Genomic DNA, 25,046 nt, shown 5'->3' with positions numbered 1-25,046 from the left:
GTTAGAATAATTATATATAAAGACACATTCTTCCTTTCCTAGATCATTTGTGGTGAGGTGCAAATCTGCCTATCAGTGGGTGTGCACTTTGAGAGTAGACAGTAGGTGCACACAGAGGAAAAAGCAGTCAGTATTTATTTATTTAGAGATACAGCCTGGAATAGGCCCCTCCAGCCCAATGAGCTCCAACACCCAGTAATCTGATTTTACTCTAGCCTAATTACAGGACAATTTACAATTACCAATTAACCTACCAACGGCCATGTCTTTGAACTGTGGGAGGGAACCAGAGCACCTGGAGGAAACCCATGTGCTCACGGGAAGAATGTACAAACCTTCTTACAGTGGACGCTGGAACTGAACTCCGATGCCCTGAGTTATAACAGCGCTGTGCTAACCACTGCGAAACCGTGGCGCCCCAAGTATTCCTTGCATTATATTTCAGTTCAGTGTAAGAGTCAAAGATAATGACCGTCTAAACAGTTCCAACAACAATGTGAATTGTTGCCAATGAAAGCAAACTTGCCTGCTTAAAAATAACACTATCATCAATCTAGATCTTGCGAAGTGAGTTGGAGGAGAACTACCAGCATGACCTCTTTACACAATTGTTTACAAGTATTCTTACAAGGCTTCTACATGAGCCAAACTTTCCTTTTTTAATCCCTGGCAGTCATTTTCCCTACTTGCCTGCTAGCGCTGCCACATACTGACAAACAATTGTGCAGTAATTTTATGTATTGCACTCTACTGTTGCCAAAAAAAACCAATCATGACCTTTCAAGTCAGTATTTAGTAGCAATTATATTTAGTAGCAATTTTTTATATTTTTAATTTTTTTATATATTTAGCAACCTTTAGCAATAGTAGCAACGTTTGGCAACAATTATAGCCTTGAGTCTGTGTGGGTAGATCTCTGTCTGCTTTGCACATCAGGGCACTGCAATTTTTCCCCATTTTCCTGTACAAAACTGCTTAAGCTCTGTCAGATTGCATGGGGATCAGGAGTGGGAAGAGCCCTTTCCAAGTCCTGCCACAAATTCTCAACTGGATTGAGGGCTGGACTCTGACTTGGCTACCCCACTCCAGGACATTACATTAACATTGTTGTTTTTAAGCCATTCCTGTGTAGTTTTGGCTTTATGCTTGGGTTCATTGTCTTGGTGGAAAACAAATCTCCTCCCAAGTTGCAGTTCTCTTGCAGACTGCAACAGGTTTTCCTCCAAGATTTCCCTTTATTTTGCTGCATTCATTTTACCCTCTACCTTTACAAACCTTCCAGGGCCTGCTGCAGTGAAGTATCCCCATAACATGATGTAACCACCACTGTGCTTCACGGTAGGGATGGTGTGTTTTGAATATGTGCAGTGTTTGGCTCATGCCAAATGGAGCATTTAGTCTAATGGCCAAAATGCTCAGTTTTGGTTTTATCAGACCATAGAACCTTTCCCAGCTGTCTTCAGAGTCTCCTGCATGCCTTCTGCCAAACTGCCAAGGTTTCATGTGAGTTTTTTTCAACAGTGGCTTTCTCTTTGCCCCTCTACCATAAAGCCGTGACTGGTGAAGCACCCGGGCAACAGTTATTGTCAGCAGAGTCTCTCCCATCTCAGCCACTGAAGCTTGCAACTCCTCCCGAGTTGTCATAGGTCTCTTGGTGGCCTCCCTCACTAGTCCCCTTCTTTCTCAGTTTTTGAGGATGGCCTGCTTTAGGCAGATTTGCAGCTGTGCCATATTCTTTCCGTTTCTTGATGACTGACCACTGTACTCCAAGGGACTCTTGGATATTCAGTGACTGGGATGTTTTCCTGTATCCATCTCCTGACGTGCTTTTCAATGACCTTTTCACAGATTTGCTTGGAGTGTCTTCATGGTGTAGTTTTTGGCAGGTTAGTGACTCACCAGTGGTTAGACCTTCCAGATAGAGGTGTATTTTTATCATGATCAATTGAAACACCTTGACTGTACACACGTTTCCAAAAACATATCTCCATTACTAATAGCTACTTCTAAAACGAATTGGCTACACCTGCGATGATTTGGTGTGTCATATTAAAGGTGGTGAATACATATAGACTCAATTATTTTGTTTTATATTTGTAATTACTTTAGATTCCTTGGTAGAGATCTGTTTTCACTTTGATATGAAAAAGTCTTTTTCTGTTGATCAGTCTCAAAAAAGCCTATTTAAATCCACTATGATTCAATGGTCTAATACAATAAAACATGAAAACTTCTGGGGGAGGGGGAGAAATACTTTTTATAGGCATGGTATGTGAGTGATGATAAACCCGATTCTGACATGGGTCTCTATTGCGGATTGAGAGTGGGAAGGGGGCAGGGAGAGGGGAATCGTGGTTGGGAAAAGGGGAAGGGAGAGAGGAGGAAGCAGAAAACACTGGACAGACATTCTGTAACGATCACTAAACTAATTGTTTGGAATCAAACGACCTTCCCTGGTGCCTCAGGGCTGGGTATGCTGGCATCTGCGTCACCTTCCCACCTGTCACTCCTTCTGTGCTGCTCATTCCACACTCACCATTTCCAACATCCGGCAGGACAGGAATTAGGAGTCATTTACCACGGTTACTGGCAGTAAATGATTCAGTGTGTCTTAGGTTTGAAGTTGGGGATTTCTTAGTTGGATAGCGAAAATCTCCATACATGGTGAAGCAGTTACAAAAAATGAAATACATTTTTAAATGAATTGTAAGAATACTGGTTAATAATAAAAACATGCCATTTAGTTTGACTCCTGATATCCTGTTAATTATGTAGCTCAATAATAATTATGTAGTTCAATAATAACTTTATAACAGTCTTCAAATAAATCATTGAATACTATCAGCTTCCGTTCTCACCTGAATCTGACTGAAATCTGATGAAGGGTCTTGGCCTGAAGTGTCAACTGTTTACTCTTTTCCATAGATGCTGCCTGGCCTGCTGAGCTCCTGAGTTCCTCCAGCATCTTGTGTGTGTTGCTTGGATTTCCAGCAAATGCAGGTTTTCTCGTTTCTCACCAGAGTCTCGGGGTTGCAGTGCTGGATCTCTGGGCTACACCTTGGTACAGTGAGTATGATCCACGGGTCCCTCCCACCCACGTGTTCACAGCTTGTCAGTACCTACTGTCTGGCACAACATTTCCTACCGGATGCGTCATAAGCTGTTTCTCCCCTCTTTAGTTGGCTGCTCAGCTCTCTCCACCCATATAGAGCACAAAAACTGTTCATGTTGCTCTTAGTATTTCCATTTTTACTGAACCATGCTAAAGAACATACCCCACTTCTAAAATTCGGAGGGATAAATTTATCATGGTCACTTGTAATGTTCAGCTTTATTGACTTCAATGGACCAGAAATTTCACAGAACAAAGATCAATCTGCTATCACTCTGTAATGAGCATTTAGCTGAGCTGACTCTTTTGACTCATTAATTCACAGATTCAGAGAGCCTAAATCAGATGGGTTTCTTTTCCACAAATAGAGCTCTATAAATTTTTCTTAGTGAGATTCACTCTGACCCCGGCCCCCCCAACTCCATTCTGGTCGGCTGGTGGTGCAGTGAGATCAGTGAGTTCGATCCAGTGACAGACTGCTCCCGTGCCGGGTTGATGTCGATCCAGTGACTCCCGTACCATCCATGCCGGGTTGTTGTCGAGCTCACAACACGACCTCATAAAAAAAACCCTGCCACCTCCGGTTTTAAATACCCACGAGGAATATTGTGGAGGATCAGATACCAAAACCCAGCACAGCCCCCACTTGTCCCATTTAGACTCAGTGTGGTGGTCCTTAGGACCCAGCGGACCTCGGGAGCCGGCAGAGGTCAGGACCCGCTGCCCGCAGTGTTTCTGTTCCATTGACGGGAAGCAATCGCGATTGAAAATAAAGTGGAAATAATAAAGCGTTTGGAAAGAGGTGAAACGGCATCGGTCATTGGAAAAGCGTTAGGCTACAGTTGGTCAATGATTGGAACAATTTTAAAGGATAACAGATAAAGTGAGAATAATGGAGCATGTGAAACGCCCTGCCCCGATGAAAGCTACAATTATTACTAAGCAACGCAGTGGTTTAATTATTGGAATACATACATTTCTTAAGTGTTTTATATGCATAGAAATGTAAAATATATACTATATACTAAGACAAACGTTTGACGAACTGACACTAAATAATACCGGATGTACTTGTTCTGACTTACGTACAAATCTGACTTAAGGACGGACTCAGGAACAGAACTCATACGTAACCCGGGGACTGCCTGTATGTGATTTCTGTTTTCTTGTACTATCTTCAATGGAAATTGCTACCATCTGCCCAGGATTAGTTAGGTCACCATAAGAGTGTCTCATTCAATACAAGATCAGAATGGTCCATGATTACTGTTATGTACTTGTGTAAAGAGCGTGGTCCCTCGTTTTCACCTTTTTAAGATGCAGATAATACAAATTCCAGGGAGACTAGAAAACTAGCTTGTAGTTCTCATAATAAGTACTACTGATAGTGACAAACAAGAGATAAACTGCAAATGCTGGAAATCCAAGCAGTGAACACAAAATGCTGGAGGAACTCAGCAGGTCCTGCTGAAGGGTTTCGGCTTGAAATGTCAACTGTACTCTTTTCCATAAATGCTGCCTGGCCTGCTGAGTTCCTCCACCATTTTGTGTACGTCACTACTGTTAGTGACTGTTGGTTGGTAAATTGGGATTAGGAAATTACAGGCCTTGATTTTAAATGCACTTACATTAAAGTACTGAAATATGAAGGTTGGATCTGCAAGGTTGGTGCGGCACAGCTGTGCAGTGGTTAGGGGAATTGCGGTGGATTCAATTCCGCCACTGTTTGCAAGGAGTTTGTATTTTCTCCTGTGACCACATGGGTTTTCTCTGAGTTCTGTGGTGTACTCCCACACTCCAGAGATGTGCAGGTTAGGGTTAGAAAGTTCTGGGCATGCTTTGTTGGCGCTGGAAGTATGTTGACACTTGCCCCCAGCACATCCTCAGACTGTGCTGGTTGTTGACGCGAACAATGCATTTCACTGTACACTTCAACGTGCATGTGACAAATAAAGCTCATCTTAAATCTTACAGCTTCTCAATTACCGTAAATTCTGGACTATAAGCTTTTTTCCCACGCTTTGAATACTGCGGCAACACTGCGGCCTATACTACGGTGCGGCTAATGCATGTTTTTTTTCATGCCGCCAAAAACATTTTGCCTCGTAACAGTAGACCAATAAAATTGATGAGTAGTTCACAGAGGTCCAATGAAATTGTACGATAAATCAAGCGCACTTTCACAATTAAATTATTGTAAATCAGTCATTTGTACTCACCCTCATCAACATGGAAAACACTCGAAGAAAAGCATATGATGCAGCTTTTAAGTTAAAGGCGATCAATCTGGTGGTTGAAGAAGGAAATCGAGCTGCTGCACATAATCTAGGCATAAATAAATCGATGTTGAGACGGTGGAGACGCCAGCGTGAAGAACTGAATCAATGCAAAAAGACGACAAAAGCTTTCAGAGGTAATCATAGCAGATGGCCCGAACTTGAAAACTTTCTTGAAGACTGGGTTAACACACAGAGAGCAGGCGGCCGCGGTGTTTCCACCGTGCAGATCAGACTGAAGGCTAAAGCAATCGCCACCAAAATGAAAATCGAAGATTTTAGAGGTGGGCCATTGTGGTGTTTTAGATTTATGAGTCGAAAAGGCCTGTCCGTCAGGGTACGCACGACTCTGTGTCAGCAGCTCCCTCCCGACCACGAGGAAAAGCTTGCTAACTTCCGCACATTCACTCAAACAATGATAGCGGAGAATTCCATCAGGCCAGATGATATCATAAATATGGATGAAGTACCTTTGACGTTTGACCTGCCTCTCACTCGGACTTTTTTAATAAAAAAGGTGACTCGTCCATCACACTGAAAACAAGTGGCCATGAGAGAACGCATTTTACTTGTGTTCTGAGCTGCACAGCATCCGGACTAAAGCTTCCACTGATGGTGATTTTTTAAGCGACTGACAATGAAAGTTCAGTGGAAGCTGCCATCAAGAGTACAAACTCAATTCCAGCTGTGATTCCTGGGGGCACCACGAAGTATTTGCAGCCACTGGACATCAGCATGAACCGGGCATTTAAAGTGGCGCTGCGCGTTGAGTGGGAGGCTTGGATGACGAGCGGCGAGAAATCCTTTACCAAAACAGGACGCATGCGAAGAGCATCTTTAACTCAAGTCTGCCAGTGGATCCTAAATGCGTGGAGCTGTGTCACAACATCCACCATCACCAGCGGGTTTCGAAAGGCTGGACTGCTGCGTGATGAAGAGGACCGCGTGCGCTCAAGTGAGAGCGACAACAAAGAGACTGAAGTGAGTGACGAGATCCTGAGGTTTTATTCAATTTGGACACTGAAGGACTTTGATGGTTTTAGTGCGCAGGAGGAAGATGAAGAAGGCGATCAATAACTTTTCCTGGTAGGCTGCAGTATATATATATTTTTTACCAGTCGTTAGGAGATATTGGAATGTTGTTCGTGCACTGTTCAGTAAAAAAGTATACGCAACGTAATTTGTGTGTTACCGATACGTATGTATATTTAAAAGTAGCTGTGTTACAGGCACTGTTCGAAAAAAAGCATTTGCAATATATATTTGTTTATGTTACCATACGGATTTAATTAAAAGTTAAAAAATCCTCACGTGTAATATCTTTCTGTGTAAATATCTCGTATTACAACATGGGACACCTGCGGCTTAAAATCTGGTGCGGCTTGTACAAGTACAAAATGGATTTTCTTTCTAAAATTAGAGCGTGCGGCTTTTAATCCGGTGCGCTCTGTAGTCCGGAATCTACGGTAGCTGCTTCCATCAGGTGCCACACTTCAGCAGATGACTTGACTGAGAAGCAGCCCCTTGTTTGTTGAGGACCTATCAGCACCAAATCCAGATGGAAACCACTGCCTTAAGGATAGCTCTGAGAAAATGAGAGAAGCACCCACACTGAATTACTTTGACTGTTCTTTAGCTTTCTCCATTCATTCAATCTTTCAACTATTTTCTTTCACCAAATTAATCAGGTATTGGAAAATCAGCGTGCTGGAAGCATAAGTTAATATAAATAAGATCCTGCTTTGGATTTTAAAAGAGAATTCTTCTCTTGCTCAAGTTAATAAAAGACTTGCACCTTTCTTAAATGCGAGGGAGGAGGAGCCACACCTTATATGCTGTCTGCTTAGCTTCCACCCTGATGGCACGAATATTGATTTCTTCCTCAGCCAAAAAAAAATTCCATCCCCCGCCCCCCACTTCTTTTATTTTCCACTCAGGCCTCTTACCTCTTCTCACCTGTCTATGTCCGCCCTCTGCTGCCCCTCCTCATCCTCTTTCCCCTGTGGTCCACTTTCCTCTCCAACCCTTTATCTTTCCAACCCACCTGGCTTCACCGAGCACCTTCGAGCTACCCTCCTCCTCCTACTCCCACCGTCCCAATGAAGGGTTTCAGCCCAAAGCACTGACTATATCTGAGTTGAGAGTTAAGGGGCAAAAGTTTAGGGGTAACACGAGGGGGAACTTCTTTACTCAGAGAGTGGTAGCTGTGTGGAACGAGCTTCCAGTAGAAGTGGTAGAGGCAGGTTCGATTTTGTCATTTAAAAAAAAGTTGGATAGGTATATGGGCAGGAAAGGAATGGAGAGTTATGGGCTGAGTGCAGGTAGGTGCGACTAGGTGAGAGTAAGCATTCGGCACAGACTAGGAGGGCCGAGATGGCCTGTTTCCGTGCTGTAATTGTTATATGGTTATATTATATTCATTTCCAGAGGTACTGCCTGACCTGCTCAGTTACTCTGGCATTTTGTATGCATTGCTTTTGATGTCCCAAACAACTTTTAAACCAATGAAGCACTTTTGAAGCAAGATCATCTTTTAATGTTTTGTTTTCTTATGCTGCAATATGTTGCAACACATTCTAAATATAACTATCTTAGAAAAATCATCTTAATTTTAAATTATCTTAAAATGCTGTTCTGGTCTTGTTTTGCCTTGCAAGTATGCTTCATTGTAGGCCCATTCTGAACAGTTTCATAAATAGTTCTATCACATGCAGATAGAACATGTACTTAAACCTGTATAAGCAAAGTGCCTATCAGCCATGCTTGACATTTAAATGATCCTTGATTCCCTTAATCTTTCAGTGATACCCTCCCCCCTAGATTGCGGTAACACTTATTCCTTTTTTTTTAACTGCAGGTCACATGCTACTGAATGCTAAAAGAACAAAAGTGCTCTGTTGATAGAAGGGAGGTTACTGATTGCAGGTGCATGATGGTCACGTGACCATGTCTCTCACTGCACTGACGTTATATAACCTGTAAAACTGGAACACTGCTGTGGAAAATCATGTCAGTGATGCAGCACTGAAATATGCACTTACCAAATTGATCCACGAACCCACCCAGAACCTAGAGATGAAAAAAACCCTAATGCCTGCAACATCCAGTGGTGATAGACCAATGGTAGATTGAGGGAACTCTGTGTGCATTGGACATGCAGCCCAGAAGCCACTGCAGATCTCAGTGCTGCTCTTTAGATATGGAAATAGTTTAGGGATTAACCGTAAGTAATGTCACAACCAGTCGATAAGTTCAAAACTCAGCAATCCTATTGCATCTAGTTATGGACAGGGGTGACAATAAAGAGGCTAATGGGAAGAGGCCATTAGGTCACAGATGAAGCCAGGTGGGCTGGAAAGATAAAGACAGCACCTCTACTTCCTAAGGAGTCTGGGGAGATTCGGCACGACATCAAAAACTTTGACAAACTTCTGCAGATGTACAGTGGAGAGTGTTTTGACAGGCTGCATCATGACTTGGTCTGGAAACACCAATCCTTTTGAATGGCCCAGTACCTCCCCCCACCATTGAGCACATCTACATGAACCGCTAACTTAAGAAAGCAGCATCCATCATCAGAGACCCTTACCACCAGGGCCACGCACTTATTTTGCTGCTGCCATTGGGTAGAAGGTACAAGAGCCTCGGGACTCACACCACCGTGTTCAAGAGCAGCTACTACCCCTCAAACATCAAGTTTTTTAACAAAAAGGGTTAACTGCACTCAATTGCCCATCCATTGAAATGTTCCCACAACCAATGATCTCACTTCAAGGACTCTTTATCTTCTTATTTCATGTTTTCATTATTTATTGCTATTCATTTATATTTGCATTTGCACAGTTTGTTCTCTTCTGCACTCTGGTTGATCTTTCACTGATCCTGTTATAGTTACTACTCTGTAGATTGAAAGGTTAAGTTAAAGTGGATGCAGAGGAGATATATGTAATAGTGGGAGAGTCTAGGACCAGAGGTCAAAGGCTCAGAATAAAACAATGTCACTTCTGAACAGAAAGGAATTTCTTTCGACAGAGGGTGGTGAATCTGTGGAATTCTTTGCCCAAGTCATACACTGGGTATGTTTAAAGTGGAGGTTGAAAGGTTCTTGATTAGTAAGGGTGTCAGACATTATAGGGAGAAGGCAGGAGAATGGGATTGAGAGGGAATATAAATCAGCCATGATAGAATGGTGGAGAAAATTTGATAGGCCAAAAGACCCAATTCTTCTCTTATGTCTTAAAGTCTTATCTCAGAAACCATTTTTGACTCAATCTGATTAAATCTATAACCTTCACATGGGTCACACCTTGTCGTGGTATGGAGGCTTGCATGCCTCAATGACATGGAGAGCTATGTTCAGTGGAGTCAGGGCTTTATGCTTTGGCTCTTGGTATGGTCACTTGTGCCAAACAGGTCAAAGGTTAGAGGTCAGACTAGGAGTGGTCCACTGGTTGAGGGTTCAGCTCAGGGCTAACAATCCTGATTGGTCAAACAAAATTGTTATGGAAACAGCAATGAAGAATCCTTCTACATCCGAGTGCGCCGGTATTCCTGAGTCTTCACCCAGGACTTGCATGACTGACAGTAGTGAAAACCAAGAAGAAAACTGTTGACATGATGAAGGAAACCCTGAAGACCTCCAGAGAAGGAGCTCATCGCTGCCCTAAATGCCAGCGGCATAACAGGCCGTAAGTAAGTGCTTTGATTAAATCTGCGTGATATTAAGAAATGGTTAGGAGCACTTGATACAACAAAGCCTATGGGATCAGAACGCATGCCAAGTTGCAATATTGAAGGCCTATACTCAGGAACTGTAATGGAAACCTACCCAGATATATTGTTTTTCATGACGAGCAACAGAAATACAATCTAGCAAATTGCCACTCAATCAACCTACCCTCCATTATCAGCATCAGCGATGTTATCATGCAGCAGTACTCACCAATAATCTGCTCGCTAGCTCCCAGCTTGGATTTTTAGCTCCAATCTCATCTAAATTTTGGTTCAAAATGGACCAAATGGCTGATTTCTGAAGGTGAGGTGAAAGTCACTGTCTTTGGCATCAAAACAGTGTTCCCTTAGGGAACAGTAATCACAATGTGATTGAGTTCACACTGAAATTTAAGAGGGAAAAATAAAATCCAGTTTGTCGGTATTTCAGTGGCATGAGAGGGGAACTGGCCGGAGTTGACTGGAAAGGGGCAGGAAGGACAGAAGAGCAGCAACAGCTGGAGTTTCTGCAAAAAATGAGGGAAGTGCAAGACAGAGATATTCCAAATCAGAAGAAATTTTCAAAGGGAAGAAGGCCACTACCCTGGCTGACAAGTGAAGTCAGAACCAAAGTAAAAGCAAAAGAGAGGGCATACAAGGAAGCCAAAGCTAGATGGAAGATAAAGGATTGGGGAGCTTTTAAAAACTTGCAGAAGGAAACTAAGAAGGTCATTCAGAAGGAAAAGATGAATTATGAGAGGAAGCTGGCGACTAACATCAAAGAAGATACTAAAAACTTAGAAAGAGTAAAAGTGAGTTGAGGGTAGATGTAGGACCAATACAAAATGATGCTGCAGATATTGTAATGAGAGATGCAGAGATGGCAGAGGAACTGAATGTGTATTTTGCATCAGTCTTCACAGTGGGAGATGTCTACAGAATACCGGATATTCAAGAGTGTCAGGGAAGTGAAGTACGTGCAGTGAAAATTACATCTGAGAAGGTGCTCAGGAAGCCTAATGATCTGAGGGCGGATAAATCTCCTGGACCTGATGCAATGCACCCCAGGTTCTGAAGGAAGTAGCAGGAGAGATTGTGGAGGCATTAACAATAATCTTTCAAGAATTAATAGATTCTGGCATTGTACCGGATGACTGGAAAATTGCAAATGTTACTTCACTATTTAAGAAGGGTGGGAGACAGCAGAAAGGAAACTATAGACCTGTTAGCCTGACATCAGTGGTTGGGAAGTTGTTGGAATCAATTGTTAGGGATGAGATTACGGAGTACCTGGAGACACATGACAAGATAGGCCAAAGCCCGCATGGTTTCTTGAAAGGAAAATCCTGCCTGACGAACCTACTGCAATTCTTTGAGGAAATTACAAGCAGGGTAGACAAAGGAGATGCAGTAGACGTGGATTTTCAGAAGGCCTTTGACAAGGTGCCGTACATAAGGCTGCTTAGCAAGACAAGAGCCCCTGGAATTACAGTGAAGTTGCTAGCATGGGTGGAGCATTGGCTGATCAGCAGAAAACAGAGAGTGGGATTAAAGGGATCCTATTCTGTCTGGCTGCCGCTTACCAGTGGAGTTCCACAGGGGTTGGGACCGCTGCTTTATATGATGTATATCAATGATTTGGACTATGGTATTAATGGATTTGGGGCTAAATTTGCCGATGATACAAAGACAGGTGGAGGAGCGGGTAATGTTGAGAAAACAGAGAGCCTGCAGAGAGACTTAGATAGTTTAGAGGAATGGACAACGAAGTGGCAAGTGAAATACAATGTTGGAAAGTGTATGGTCATGCACTTTGGGGGAATTTGGGAGTCCTTGTGCAAAGATACCCTAAAGGTTAAGCTCCAGGTTGAATCGGTTGTGAAGAAGGTGAATACAATGTTGGCATTCATTTCTACAGGTAAAGAATATAAGAGCAGGGATGTGATGTTGAGGCTCTATAAGGAACTTGTGAGACCACACTTGGAGTATTGTGTGCAGTTTAGGGCTCCTTATTTTAGAAAGGATATACTGACATTGGAGAGGGTTCAGAGAAGATTCACGAGAATGATTTCAGGAGTGAAAGGGTTACTGAATGAGGAACGGCTGGCAGGTCTTGGGCTGTATTCCCTGGAGTTCAGGAGAATGGGGGGGGGGGGGGGAATCTCATAGAAACATTCTGAATGTTAAAAGGCCTGAACAGATTAGTTATAGCAAAGCTATTTCCCATGGTAGGGGAGTCTAGGACAAGTGGGCACGACTTCAGGATTGAAGGACGTCCTTTTAGAACTGAGATGTGGAGAAATTACTTTAGTCAGAGGTGCTAAATCTGTGGAATTTGTTGCCATGAGTGGCTGTCGGCTGCGGAGGCCAAGTCATTGGGTGTATTTCAGGCAGAGATAGATAGGTTCTTGATTAACCAGGGCATCAGAGGGTATGGGGTGAAAACAGAGGAGTGGGGATGACCTGAAGAATTGGATCAGCCCATGATGGAATGGCGGAGCAGACTCAATGGGTTGAATGGCCTACTTCTGCTCCTATATCTTATGGTCTTAAAACAACATTTGACTGAGTGTGGCATCAAGATACTCTGGTAAAAATAAAGACAATGGCGTTAGAGGGTGGAGAATTCCAGTGGCTGGAATCATATCTTGCAGGAAGGAAGATGGTTGTCCAAAGTTCAAAGTGAAATTTATTGTCAGAGTACATACATGTCACCACTTACAACCCCAAGATTCTTTTTCTGACGCATACTCAGCAAATCTATAGAACAGTAACTGTAAACAAGATCAATGGACAACAAACTGTGCAAATGCAGATATAAATAAATAGTGAACATGAAACAAGAAGAGTCCTTAAATGAGTGTAGTTATTCCCTTTTGTTTAAGAGCCTGATGGTTAAGGGGCAGTAACTATTCCTGAACCTGGTGACGCAAATCGTGAGACCCTCGTACCTTCTACCTGATGGCAGCAGTGAGAAAAGAGCAGGGCCTGGGTGTGAGGATCTTGATGATGGATGCTGCTTTTCTTCAGCAACGTTACATGTAGACGTGCTCAATGGTTCGGAGGGCTTTACCTGTGATGTACTAGGTAGAATCCACTACTGTTTGTAGGATTTTCTGCTCAAAGGCATCGGTGTTTCCATACCAAGCCATAATGCAGCCAGTCAGCACACTTTCCACCACAAATCTCTAGAAGTTTGCCTAGATTTTTGATGACCTGCCCAATCTCCACAGACTCCTGAGGAAGTAGAGATGCTGTTGTGCTTTCTTTGGAATTAAATTTATCTGATGGGTGCTGGAAAGATCCTCTGAGATAGTGACACCCAGGAATTGAAAGTTAGTGACTCTCTCCACCTCTGATCCTCTGATGATTACTTGCTCATGGACCTTTGGTTTCCCTCTTCTGAAGTCCACAATCAGTTCCTCGGTCTTATTGACATTGAGTGAAAGGTTGTTGTTATTACACCACTCGGCCAAATTTTCAGTCTCCTTTTCATCACCACTTTTGATACAGCCCACAACAGTGGTGTCATTGTGTCACCAGCAAACTTGTATATGGTTGTGGTTGTCAAGAGGCCAATTATCTGTGTCCCTGTGGCAGCCTAAGCACAGCTATTTTAAGCTGCTTTATCCTTTCCATCACAAGGACGGTCAAAGGTGGGAACATTCACCCAACGATTCAAGTCAAGTCACTTTTTATTGTCATTTCGACATTAACTGCTGGTACAGTACACAGTAAAAACAAGACATTTTTCAGGACCATGGTGCTACATGATTGCACAATGTTCAATTTAATTCCCAAATCCATACAAATAAACCAGCCCATGTCTGCATGCCCCAAGACATAAAAAAGAATGCCAGGAAACCAGACGTGGTAAGCCACTAGGTCCCTCAAAAACCTGTCCTACCATTCAATATGATCATAACTGATAGAATTCCCCTTAATCTTCAGTTCCTCAATCTTACAAATATTTTTTTCTATCTCCACTTTAAGTTCGCATTTATTTATTTATTGGGATACAGCACGGAATAAGTCCCCCTTGAACCACACAATCCAGCAATCCCCTAATTTAATCCTAGCCTAATCATAGGTTAACTTACATCGAACAATTAACCTACCAACTGGTATGACTTCAGAATATGGGCAGAAACCAGAGCACCTTAGGAAGCCCACTCATTCATGGCGAGAATCTACAAGTTCTCACAGGCAGCCTCCACACCTTTCTCAGGCAAAGAATTCCAGAGATTCACTGCCCTCCATAAAAAACTACACATCTTAGTTTTAAATGACCAGCCCTTTATTTTGTCACAATGCCCCCTTGTTGGTGACTCTCCCTTTAGTTTAACAACTAGTTCTCAAAGCATTTCAACATCTCCAGATCTATTCTGTCAAGCCTCTTATTATCTGATATGTTTGAACAGGACAACTTTTAGCTAATGGCCTGATTAGCCACTGTCATGGTAACATTTGCACCATAACAGTGCTAGGCAGATGGAGGAGAAAATCTAACCAGCTGTCCGTGACATTCAATGACCTTACTATTACTGAGACTCTCACAATCAATAGTCCTGAGGTCACAGTGACCAGTGACTGGACCAGCCAATATGACAATAGCAGATCGGAAACTGGGTATCCTGCAGCAAGTTATTCACCTCCCGACACAAAAAAGCCTTTTCACCTTTCACAAGGCACAAGTCAGGAGCATGATGAAATACTTTCTTCCTGTCTGGATGACAGCAACATCAACTACTCTCAAGAAGCTCCGTTTAAGGCAGCTGAGGGGATTCGCACCTCCATTAATCATCTTCGACACTGACTCATGCTGCGAGACCTCCTTACTGATGAGTCCAAATCCTGAAGCCCCAACCCACTAGCATCTTCACCAGAACAACTGCAATGGTGAGATATACTGCTGCCTTTCTATGAGCAATTACAGGTGGGCAGCAAGTGCTCTCACCTTTCCGGGAACGCCCAGATTTTAGATTTTCAGCTGCGGTGATGACTGGCTTCGTGGCTGTGGACTCACTTTCATGAACTTCAGTTCTGAATGTCATTTGCTTATTTTTATTGTTTGCACGATTTGTTTTTATTTTCTGCACACTGGGTGTTTGATGACCTTTTTCTCAATGGTTTCTATTGGGTTTCTTTGTATTCTGGCTGTCTGTAAGGAGAGAAATCTCAAGGTTGTATACAGTATTCCAAGATTTCAACTTTTCCTAAGCATGCCTGTAATTTCATATAATCATGTATGTATAGTACGTGTAGTTGTTCAGAAACTATTGTATAGCTGATTCTTTATTTTATTAGAAGCTTCTCTGCAGCAAGGGTCACACTGGTTTTATAGTACTGTAGTGGTATTGGTAGTGTCCTAATTTGTTTTGTATTTTATTTAATACATGATATTTGTTACTCATCTTGTCTTTTTCACTACTTCCAATTAACCTGAATCCACTGTACTATGTTTTGGTTACCTTTATAGGAAGGACATGATTACACTGGACAAACTGCGGGGGAGATTTACCAGGATTTGCATGGAATGGAGCCCTTCAGTTACAAGGATGAACAAGAAAGGTTGGACACAAACAAGAAAAATCTGCAGATGCTGGAAATCCAAGCAACACAAACAAATTGCTGGAGGAACTCAGCAGGCCAGGCAGCATCTATGGGAAAGAGTACAGTCGACGTTTCGGGCTGAGAAGTGATGAAATATCTCGACTCGAAACTGCAACCGTACTTTTTTTCCAGAGATGTGCTGAGTTGCTCCAGCATTTTGTGTGCGTTACGAGGAAGGCTGGATTTGGTCTTCTTGAGGTTGAGATGGAGCACGTGAGTGGGGGGCAGGGGGTGCCTGATAGACATGCATACAATTATGTAGGACACAGAGAGAGTGTTGAGCACTTAATGATTCAAAGTACATTTATTATCAAAGTATGTATGTAGTATATAACCCTGAGATTGGTCTTTTCACAGACAGCCACGAAACAAAGAAACACTTTAGAACCTGCTCAAGAAAACATCAAACACCCAATGTGTAAAAAGAAATAACAATTCATGCAAGCGGCAAAGAACAAGTGAAGAACACAATATAAAAGACACATTGAAACAGTCTAGGAATGTTCAGTTTAGCTCACTCCAGTCTAATTTAACTCCATGTCACTTGTTGACGGTAGGCTGCAAAGCCAGTACAGATCAAAATCGCACAAAATAGCAATAAAAGAAGTAAACAGAAACCAGACACGCATACAACATGAACTGCAATCCACAAACCATACAGAATGTGGTGAGAATCTGGAACACGCAGCCTGACTGGGTGGTGAGAGCAACGTTTAACAAGTATCTACACGTAGTGTATGTCTGAAGTTGTCTGCTGCTGTAGCCAATCCACTTCAAGGTTCGATGTGTTGTGTGTTCAGTGACATTCTTCTGCACACTAATGTTGTTATTTGAGTTACTGTCACTTTCCTGTCAGCTGGAACCGGTCTGGCCATTCTCAAAGTTCGAAGTAAATTTATTATCAAAGTACATATATGTCACCCTATACAACCCTGAGATTCGCTTTCTTGTGGACTTGCTCAGTAAATCCAAGATCCATAAACGAATCAATGGAAGACTGCACCCAACATGACAAGCAAACAACCAGATGTGTAAAAGACAACAAACTGTGCAAATACAAAAGAAAAAAAAAGCAATAAGAAAAAAAAAGCAATAAATACTGAGAGTGTGAGATGAAGAGTCCATGAAAGTGAGTCCAGAGGTTGTGGAAACAGTTCAGTGATGAGGTAAATGAAGTTGAGTGAAGTTATCCCCACTGGTTCAAGGGCCTGATAGTTGAGGGGTAATAACTGTTCCTGAACCTGGTGGTGAGAGTCCTAAGGCTCCTGTACCTTCTTCTCTCACCTCTCTCATTAACAAGGCATTTTCGCCTACAGAACTGGTGCTCATGGGATCTTTTCTGTTTTTCACACTATCCTCTGTAAGCTGAGACTGTTGTGCATGAAAATTCCAGAAGATCAGCTGTCTCTGAGCCACTCAAACCACCCTGTCTGACACCAACAATCACTCCATGGTCAAAGTCACTTAGATCACATTTCTTCCCCAATCTGATGTTTGGTCAGAACAACTGAACCTCCTGGCCGTGTCTGCATGCTTTTATGCATTGAGCTGCTGCCACATCATTACCTGATTAGATATTTGCAGTAATGAGTAGGTGTACAGGTGTACCTAAAAGAGTGGCTACTGAGTGTCGAGGACACCTTGAATAGCTAAAGACTATGGATAAAGCACTGGCAAAAGGGATTACTATGGACAGATACCAGATGGACATGGTTGGTCTAAAGATTCTGTTTCAGAGATACATAGAGTCATGAGGAGGTACAGCACAGAAACAAGACCTTCAGCCCATCCAGTCTGTGACAAACCATTTAAACTGCCTACCCCCATCGACCTTCACTGGAACTACAGCCCTCCAAACCCCTACAAACCATGCACCTATCTAAACTTCACTTAAATGACATCGAGCTCGCATGTACCACTTGCACTGGCAGCTCGTTCCACGCTCTCGTGACCCTCTGAGCAAAGAAGTTTCCCCTTAAACTTTTCACCTTTCGCTGTTAACCCATGACCTCTGATTGAAGTCCCACCCAACCTCAGAGGAAAAAGCCAGCTTGTATTTATCTTTACCACTCTAAATTTTTTTATACCTCTGTCAAATTTCCTCTCAATCATCTACATTATAAGGAATAAAATCTTAACCTATTCAATCTTTCCTTATAACTCAGGTCTTCTAGGCCCAGCAATATCCTTGTAAATTTTCTCTGTACTCTTCAACCTTATGTGCAAATGTGCCAAAAGTAATGAGAAAATGATTAAATAAGAAAATCATGTTTCTAACATCCAATATTCACTGGGATGTGCTGCAGTTCTGCTGATTCATTGATGCATTTGCCTATGAGGTCAGTAAATGTCATAAATCAACTTATTATATTGATCCAACTCCTGACTATCGTGAACATGTGCAAATAAAATCAAAGCAAAATTGGTGGGTTGATGATATATAATGGAAATTACAAACAAGAGGACCATAACCTTGGAAGCTTCAGTGCTTCAACGACCCAGAGAGCTTTGTTGGCTGGAGTCAGGGTTTTATGCTTTGCATCTTGGTAGGGTCACCTAAGCCAAACAGGTCAAAGAGTAGAGGCTAGTATAAGAGTGGACCACCATACCTCCAGGAGTACAGCTCAGGGCTAACAACCCTCACTGGTAAAACAAAATTGTTAAGGGAACAGCAATGAACAAACCGTCTACATCTGAGTGTGATAGTCTTCCTGAGACTCCACCCAGGGTTAATATAAAACAACCGGGACTTGTATGACTGTCATAGTGAAAACCGAGAGGAAGCTACTGACATGAAGAAGGAAGCCCTCAGAACCACCGGAGATGGAAGAGCTTCATTGCTGCCTTAATCGCCAGCGATGTAAATTGGCAGTAAGCAACTAAAACTTGACACAGGTTACACTTTCAGGTCTAACTAATTACTGAACTGCGCAACTAATCAGAAATAGAACAAGCAAAAAGAAATTCATAAATATTAATAACTTGTAACTCAAGTCCGCAGAATTTCAAAAACCTGATTTCAAGTAATCCAATACTGAAATCAAGATTAGAACCAGGCGTTTAATTACAGTGTGCACCTTGTTCTGTTTACACATAGTTTAAAATTAATTGTGCTAGGCCATGAAGCAATAATCAAATATTAATGGCAATGTTTTATATTAAGTTACGCCACAAATAAATCTTGTATTATTTATCTTCCTTTATCAAGAGATTAGGTTTGAATGTGCATGGCAGCAAAATTTAGTCGATATATTGTGAAGTAATGAGGTGCCACCTTTAACTTGTACACAATAATTTTTGAATTTAAGACCATATTCAAAAAGAACCTGAGATAACTAGATTGTGTTGCCCAGTCTTTTTTCACTTTCTTCCTGACATCAACGTTTGCTCGATGAAGGTCACAGTTCAGCTGGGAGGGTGGGAGAACAAACACACTACATTCAAAAACAGTAACTAATCTAAAGGTTTGGTAACCTTGCTCTTTGCATTTCAATATCAATTTGTTCAGATCACAAAGTGGTTAATATTTCTTTAAGGCTTTCTTCGCATACTCATCTGAAGACTCTTCTTGCAAATATATACCATTTTCTGGCAACAGAAATGTAATCTTGCTTGAGAGGCAACACTATTGGGCAACCTTACCGGCCACTTTCCTTGAGGTCATCCATTTCGTAGACACAAAAATCAGAAGATCGATGCAAAGAGCCATATCTCTACCGCCCTGGGATATCTGGGGCCTCATTGGCAGGGTACTGGAAGTCAGAACCATGCTGCAGGAAAATGGTGAGGTCCAAGAACTGACAGACAGGTTTGTCCCCAATTTTATATTTATTCTTTGATTGTTTCTATCAATGCTTTACATCCTTGCCAACTGCACGATCTGTGGGAGCACCAGTAAAGACTTAGGAATCAGAAAATGTACCTAACCTATTTTTTTTTTCAAAATTTCCCTTAAAATTTTGTTTATGTAAGGAATCATGACACTCTGATGGTGATGGTGATCTGTATCTCTAAATAAAATAAAACCTTCTTTAAAAACGGCACAATGAAAATATTTCTCTATTTCCCAACATAATCTGCATATTGAAATGCTTTGCTTACCACAGACAGAACCACGGACTAATCTTCGTAAATGTGGTCTGTTAGGGAGGTAGCGATATTTACATCCAAAAATGCTTAAATTGGAAGTATGGTCACCAAAGAATCGAAAGTGCCGGTACGTCTCCCCACAGCGGTAGCAAAAGTTAGTGTTGCATTGTGAACAATTCATGTGATCGCAGCCTTCTGTCCTCTGGATATGAATCTTGAATTGTAAGGGGAAAAAAAGTATGTTATTTTAAAAATAAAGAATTTTAGCAGAGGTATAACTCAAGAGTTTTATTTTTTAAATAGTAAACATAAAATAAATCACAGACTCCATATTTTTAAAAGTATATTTCAGAGAATTATTTTTGTTTATTTTGTTGCGCAAGTTATTTATAATTTATGTTAATATAATTCATGTTTGCGATATACTGTGCTATTGCCGCTGAAACCTAATTTTCATGGCATTTTTATCACACATATGCATGCCCATGACAATAAACTTGAATTTGAAAATTTTAAGGCTGTAAATACACAGCATTTAATCATGTTCTTCTCCAGTTTGGTGAGTTCATTAAAATGAATAGATGTGGTGGGGCACCTTCTACTGAATTTCATATCTACAAATAAAGCACTCATTTAGATCATTTTAATTATTTAATCACCAGGAGGGAAAACTAAATCTCCTGTGACCCATTACAATTGGAAAGCTTTATAAAATATCTTCTTATAAATGTTTTAATTTAACCAAAATTATTAATCTAACTAAGGATACTAATAAGGAGCATTTTACTAATGTGGATGAAAATAAATTCAAAAACATTTGCACTTTTAATCAAAGTGAGTGTTTATTTAAAATAATTTATTTTATAGTATAAAATTATTTTATACTACACCGGTTAACAGTTCTCAATTCCTGCTTAACTAACTTTATTTTATAAGCTCTATAAAATCCTGTAGACAAACACAATTGGTGTAAACTCTGAATGGCGATTGATTCATTCTGGGAACAAGTACAATTTTGGACCCAAACTAGTTTTAACCGGTACCAAAAAATATCATCTGAGCCAAACACAATTTACGAAAAGAAAAAAAATCCACTATCTTTTGAACTGGTAACACAGGATTTTGTCATTACAACAAAAAAACTGACTGACCAAGATATCACTGTCCCTTGTCATATAGCAACCAGTTGATACTACATGGAGGAGTGAAGCAAACACTATGCAAGCTACTGCACATTTATTAGTTAATCCAGCAGCATTGGTGCTTGATGTGGGCAAACAATGATACACACGAATCACTGATGACCATTTGAGATTAACTAAGTTATGACTGAAGCATTAAAATTGGTCCCGATTAAGTGCTCCCTGTCTTTGTGCATATTGATCTGCCATTACTTTTATAATGAGCAGAACATTAACGAACTGTACAGCCAATCATCTGTTGCCAATTGATGATTACATTCAAGCTTCTTTCTATTGCAGATGGCAATTCTCCTGGCTCCACTGGTCTACTATAAAAAGCCTTAGATCACAGAGTCATTCACTGACAACTTATTGGAAGGAATTGCAGCCCACAATGAAATAAGAGGTCGATACTTGAGCGACACACACAGACAAAATGCTGGAGGAACTCAGGAAGTCAGGCAATGGCTATGGAAGGGAATAAACAGTCAACATCTCAGGCCAAGAAGAAGATGTGAATAACGTGGCACAAGTGAACCACGGTGACGTTCTTCAGGCTACATACAATACTTCTAAACAGACCACATGTGAATTACTCTTGCTGCCATCTGTAGCACGCAATTTCCCTTTAAGCGATGTACTTTTAAATTGACTTAATGAACTACAGATTTCATGACTTCTAAGGACTTGGCGAACTTAACTCTCATGCAAGCACCTTGATGTGGATAAAGGTACATCGCTATGGATGGAAACAAGGCAGGAGGAGCCCACTCCAAGCCAGGGTGAAACACAAAGAAATGAGACCCCCTTCTAAGTGCGCAACCGCTGGAGGATGAAATTGACGACCTGAAGTTAAAACAAGCGACGTAGGGGACAGCAGGGCTTCACTTCCAGATGAGTTCAATGCCTTCTATGACCATTATTACTGGCAAAACATGGAGCAACCATCACAAACTCCCACATCCCCTGATGACACTGTGATTTCAGCCTCTGAGGGCAGATGCGAGCATCCTTCAGGAGTGTGAACCTACAGAAAGCTTGCAGCTCAGATGGAATATCTGGCCAAGTACTAAAGATCTGTTCTGATCAACTGCCTGGAGTGTTCACTGAGGTCTTTAACTTTTTGCTTCAGCAGTCTGAGGTATCCACCAGCATCAACAGGCTTCAATTATACCAGTGCCAAAGAATAACATGGTAACTTGCCTCAATGACTTTCATTCAGAAGCACTTACACCCGCTGTGAAGAAGTGCTTTGAGAGGCTGGTGATGAAACATAGCAACTTGCCTAACCAGGTCCACAGCAGATGCCGTCTCTTTGGTTCTTCGTTCAACCATGGAGCATCTGGACAGCAAATATTCATATATCAGGATGCTCCTTATCAACTACAGCCTGGCATCCCCTCAAAACTAATCAATAAGCTTCAGAACCTTGGCCTCAGTACCTGCTTGTAGAAATGGATCCTCAATTTCCTCACTTGCAGACCCCAGTCAGTTTGGATTGGCAACAACATCTCCTTCACAATCTCTATCAACAAAGGTACACCACAAGGCTGTGTGCTTAGGCCCCTGCTCTACTCACTTTACAGTTATGACTGTGTGGCCAAGCAGAGCTCCAATGCCACATTCAGATTTCCTGATGACGCCACTGTCACAGGATGAATCAAAGGCAATGGCAAAGCAGCATATTGGAGGAGATTGAAAATCTGGCTGAGTGGTGCCACCTCTCACTCAGTGCCAGCAAGACCAGGGAGCTGATGACTGACTTCAGGAGGTCATGAGCCAGGTCTTCATTGGGAGGTCAGAGGTGGAGAGAATCAGCAACATTAAATTCATTATCAATTCAGAGGACATGCCCAGAACCCAGCAAGTAAGTGCAATTACGAAGAAAGCACATCAGTCCCTCTACCTCCTTAGGAGTTTGTGAAGATTTGACATGCTGTCTAAGACTTCGAAAGATTTCTAAAGATATGTGGTGGAGAGTTTATAGACTGGCTGCATCACAGCCTGGTATGGAAGCACCAACGCCCTAGAATGAAAATCCTTCTAAAAGTAGGGGTATACAGTCCAGTCCATCACGGGTAAAACCCTCCTAACCACTGAGCACATCCGCATGGACTGTTGTTTCAGGAAAGCAGCATCCATCATCAGGGACCACTACCACTCAGGTCATGCTCTCTTCTCACTGCTGCCATCAGGAAGAAGATACAGGAATCTCAGGTTGTACTCCACCAGGTTCAGGAATAATTATCACCCCTCAACCAATAGGCTCTTGAACCAGAAGGGATAATTTCACTCATCCCATCACCCAACCTATGGACTGCTTCAAGGACTCTTCAGCTCATGTTCTTGATATTTATTGGTATTTATTACTTTTTTTTCGTATTTGCAGTTTGTTGTCTTTTGTACACTGGTAGCCCACTCTATTGGAACAGTCCTTCGTTATGATTATTGAATTTATTGAGTATGCCCACAAAATAAATCACACGGTTGTATACAGTGACGTAATTGTACTTTGGCAATAAGTTTACTTCTAACTTTGAAGACCCTTCATCAGGACCAGAAAGCACCTTCTTATTCTGGCATATGCCTCCTTCCTTTCAAGTTCTGATGAAGGATCTTAGTCCAAAACATTATCTGTTTATTCCCACCCAAAGATGCTGTCTGGCTTGCTGAGTTCCTCCATCATTTTGTATGCGTTGCTCAAGGTTTACAGCATTTGACAAATTTCTTGTGTTTCAAACCCTGGTACTGCAGCAAAAGAGTTCCTGACATTTGATAAACGCAAGAGATTCTGCAGATGCTGAAATCCAGGGTGACACGCACAAAGATGCAGAACATGCAGCATCTATGGAGAGGAACCTTCATCAGAAGACAGAAAAAGGTGGTGGGGGAGGAAAAGGAGTACAAGTTGAGAAGTGTTAGCTGGAAAAGATAAAGGGCTGAAGAAGAAGCAGGAATCTCATAGGAGAGGAGAGTGGACCATGGGAGAAAGGGAAGGGGGAGGAGGCTGGTGTTGAGAAGTGAAAGGGTAAGAGAGCCAGAATGGGGAATGGAAAATAGGAGACCGGGGAGGGGGATAAACTACCAGTGGTTAGAGAAATGCCTGTCATGTCATCAGGTTGAAGGTCTTACAGATGTTGCTTCTCAACCTGAGATGACCTCATCGTGGCAGTAGACGAGGCCATGGGCTAACATGCTGAAATGGGATTGGGGAGTGAAATTAAAATGTGTGGTATTTTAACTTGACATTTGACATGTAATTAAACTTGAATGTATGCACATAACAACAGCAAGATGTAGTTCCCCGTAAGAGAACAAAAATGCCCCCATGTGCAATTGTAAATATTAAACTCAAACAGCTGATCTTGCTATGTGAACCACCTATCCATAGGGTTTAGTGATCTACATGTAGCAACTCCTGACACCATTAAATGGATCCCAGACCTCAGTCTACTGTAGCAATCTGCAGTTTCAATGCTTTGTGTGAGGGAGGAGTTGTGGATTAGGGGTCTGATATCCTTGTTGATGCCTTGTTGCGTGGGTGACCTGTTAATTTTTTGTGTGAGAGAGAGGGGGTTTGGGGTTTGATGCTATTGTCACTATTCTTTTCTCTGCAAGGGAGGGGGTTGGGGCTTGATTTTTTTGTGAGGGAGGTTTTTGTTGGGGGTTTGTGTTTTTGATGTTCTAACTGCTGTTTCTCGGGTGGGCAATCTGTTAGTTGTTGTGCGAGGGAGGGCACGGGGGGCCTAGCGTTTCATATTCTAGCTGTTGTTTTTCCCTGTGGGTGATCTGTCAGTTTTCTGTGCGACGGAGGGGTTGGGGAGTTTGGCTTTGTGAGTTTAGTTTCTTTTTTTCGTTTTCGTGCGGGGGGGGGGGGGTGCAGGGTTGGTCTTTTCTTTCAACAACCCCCATGATCTTTCTGTGTTTCATGGCTATCTGGAGAAGTAAATATCAGAATTGTATCATACATGCATACCTTGACAATAAAATGTATCTTGTAAGAAGCACAGCACAGATTATGGAAGGCTCCATTAAAGAGCAATATGCGAGATGAAAATACACCTG

At 41.9% G+C, this 25,046-nt stretch overlaps 1 protein-coding gene across 1 annotated transcript in view; it reads right to left on the bottom strand.

Annotated features, from left to right (window-relative positions):
• Positions 1-25,046, bottom strand: part of rnf217 (ring finger protein 217) — a 108,218-nt gene that overhangs the window by 16,334 nt on the left and 66,838 nt on the right. The window contains exon 4 of the mRNA XM_059981494.1: positions 19,813-20,014. Within this exon, the coding sequence (XP_059837477.1) occupies positions 19,813-20,014 (202 nt within the window). The remainder of the gene's footprint in view (positions 1-19,812; positions 20,015-25,046) is intronic.

The sequence above is a fragment of the Hypanus sabinus genome, chromosome 10, assembly GCF_030144855.1.
Source record: "Hypanus sabinus isolate sHypSab1 chromosome 10, sHypSab1.hap1, whole genome shotgun sequence".
In the NCBI taxonomy this organism is placed as follows: domain Eukaryota; kingdom Metazoa; phylum Chordata; class Chondrichthyes; order Myliobatiformes; family Dasyatidae; genus Hypanus; species Hypanus sabinus.
Note: the sequence above shows the minus strand (reverse complement) of the source record. Positions and strands in the feature narration are given on the sequence as shown.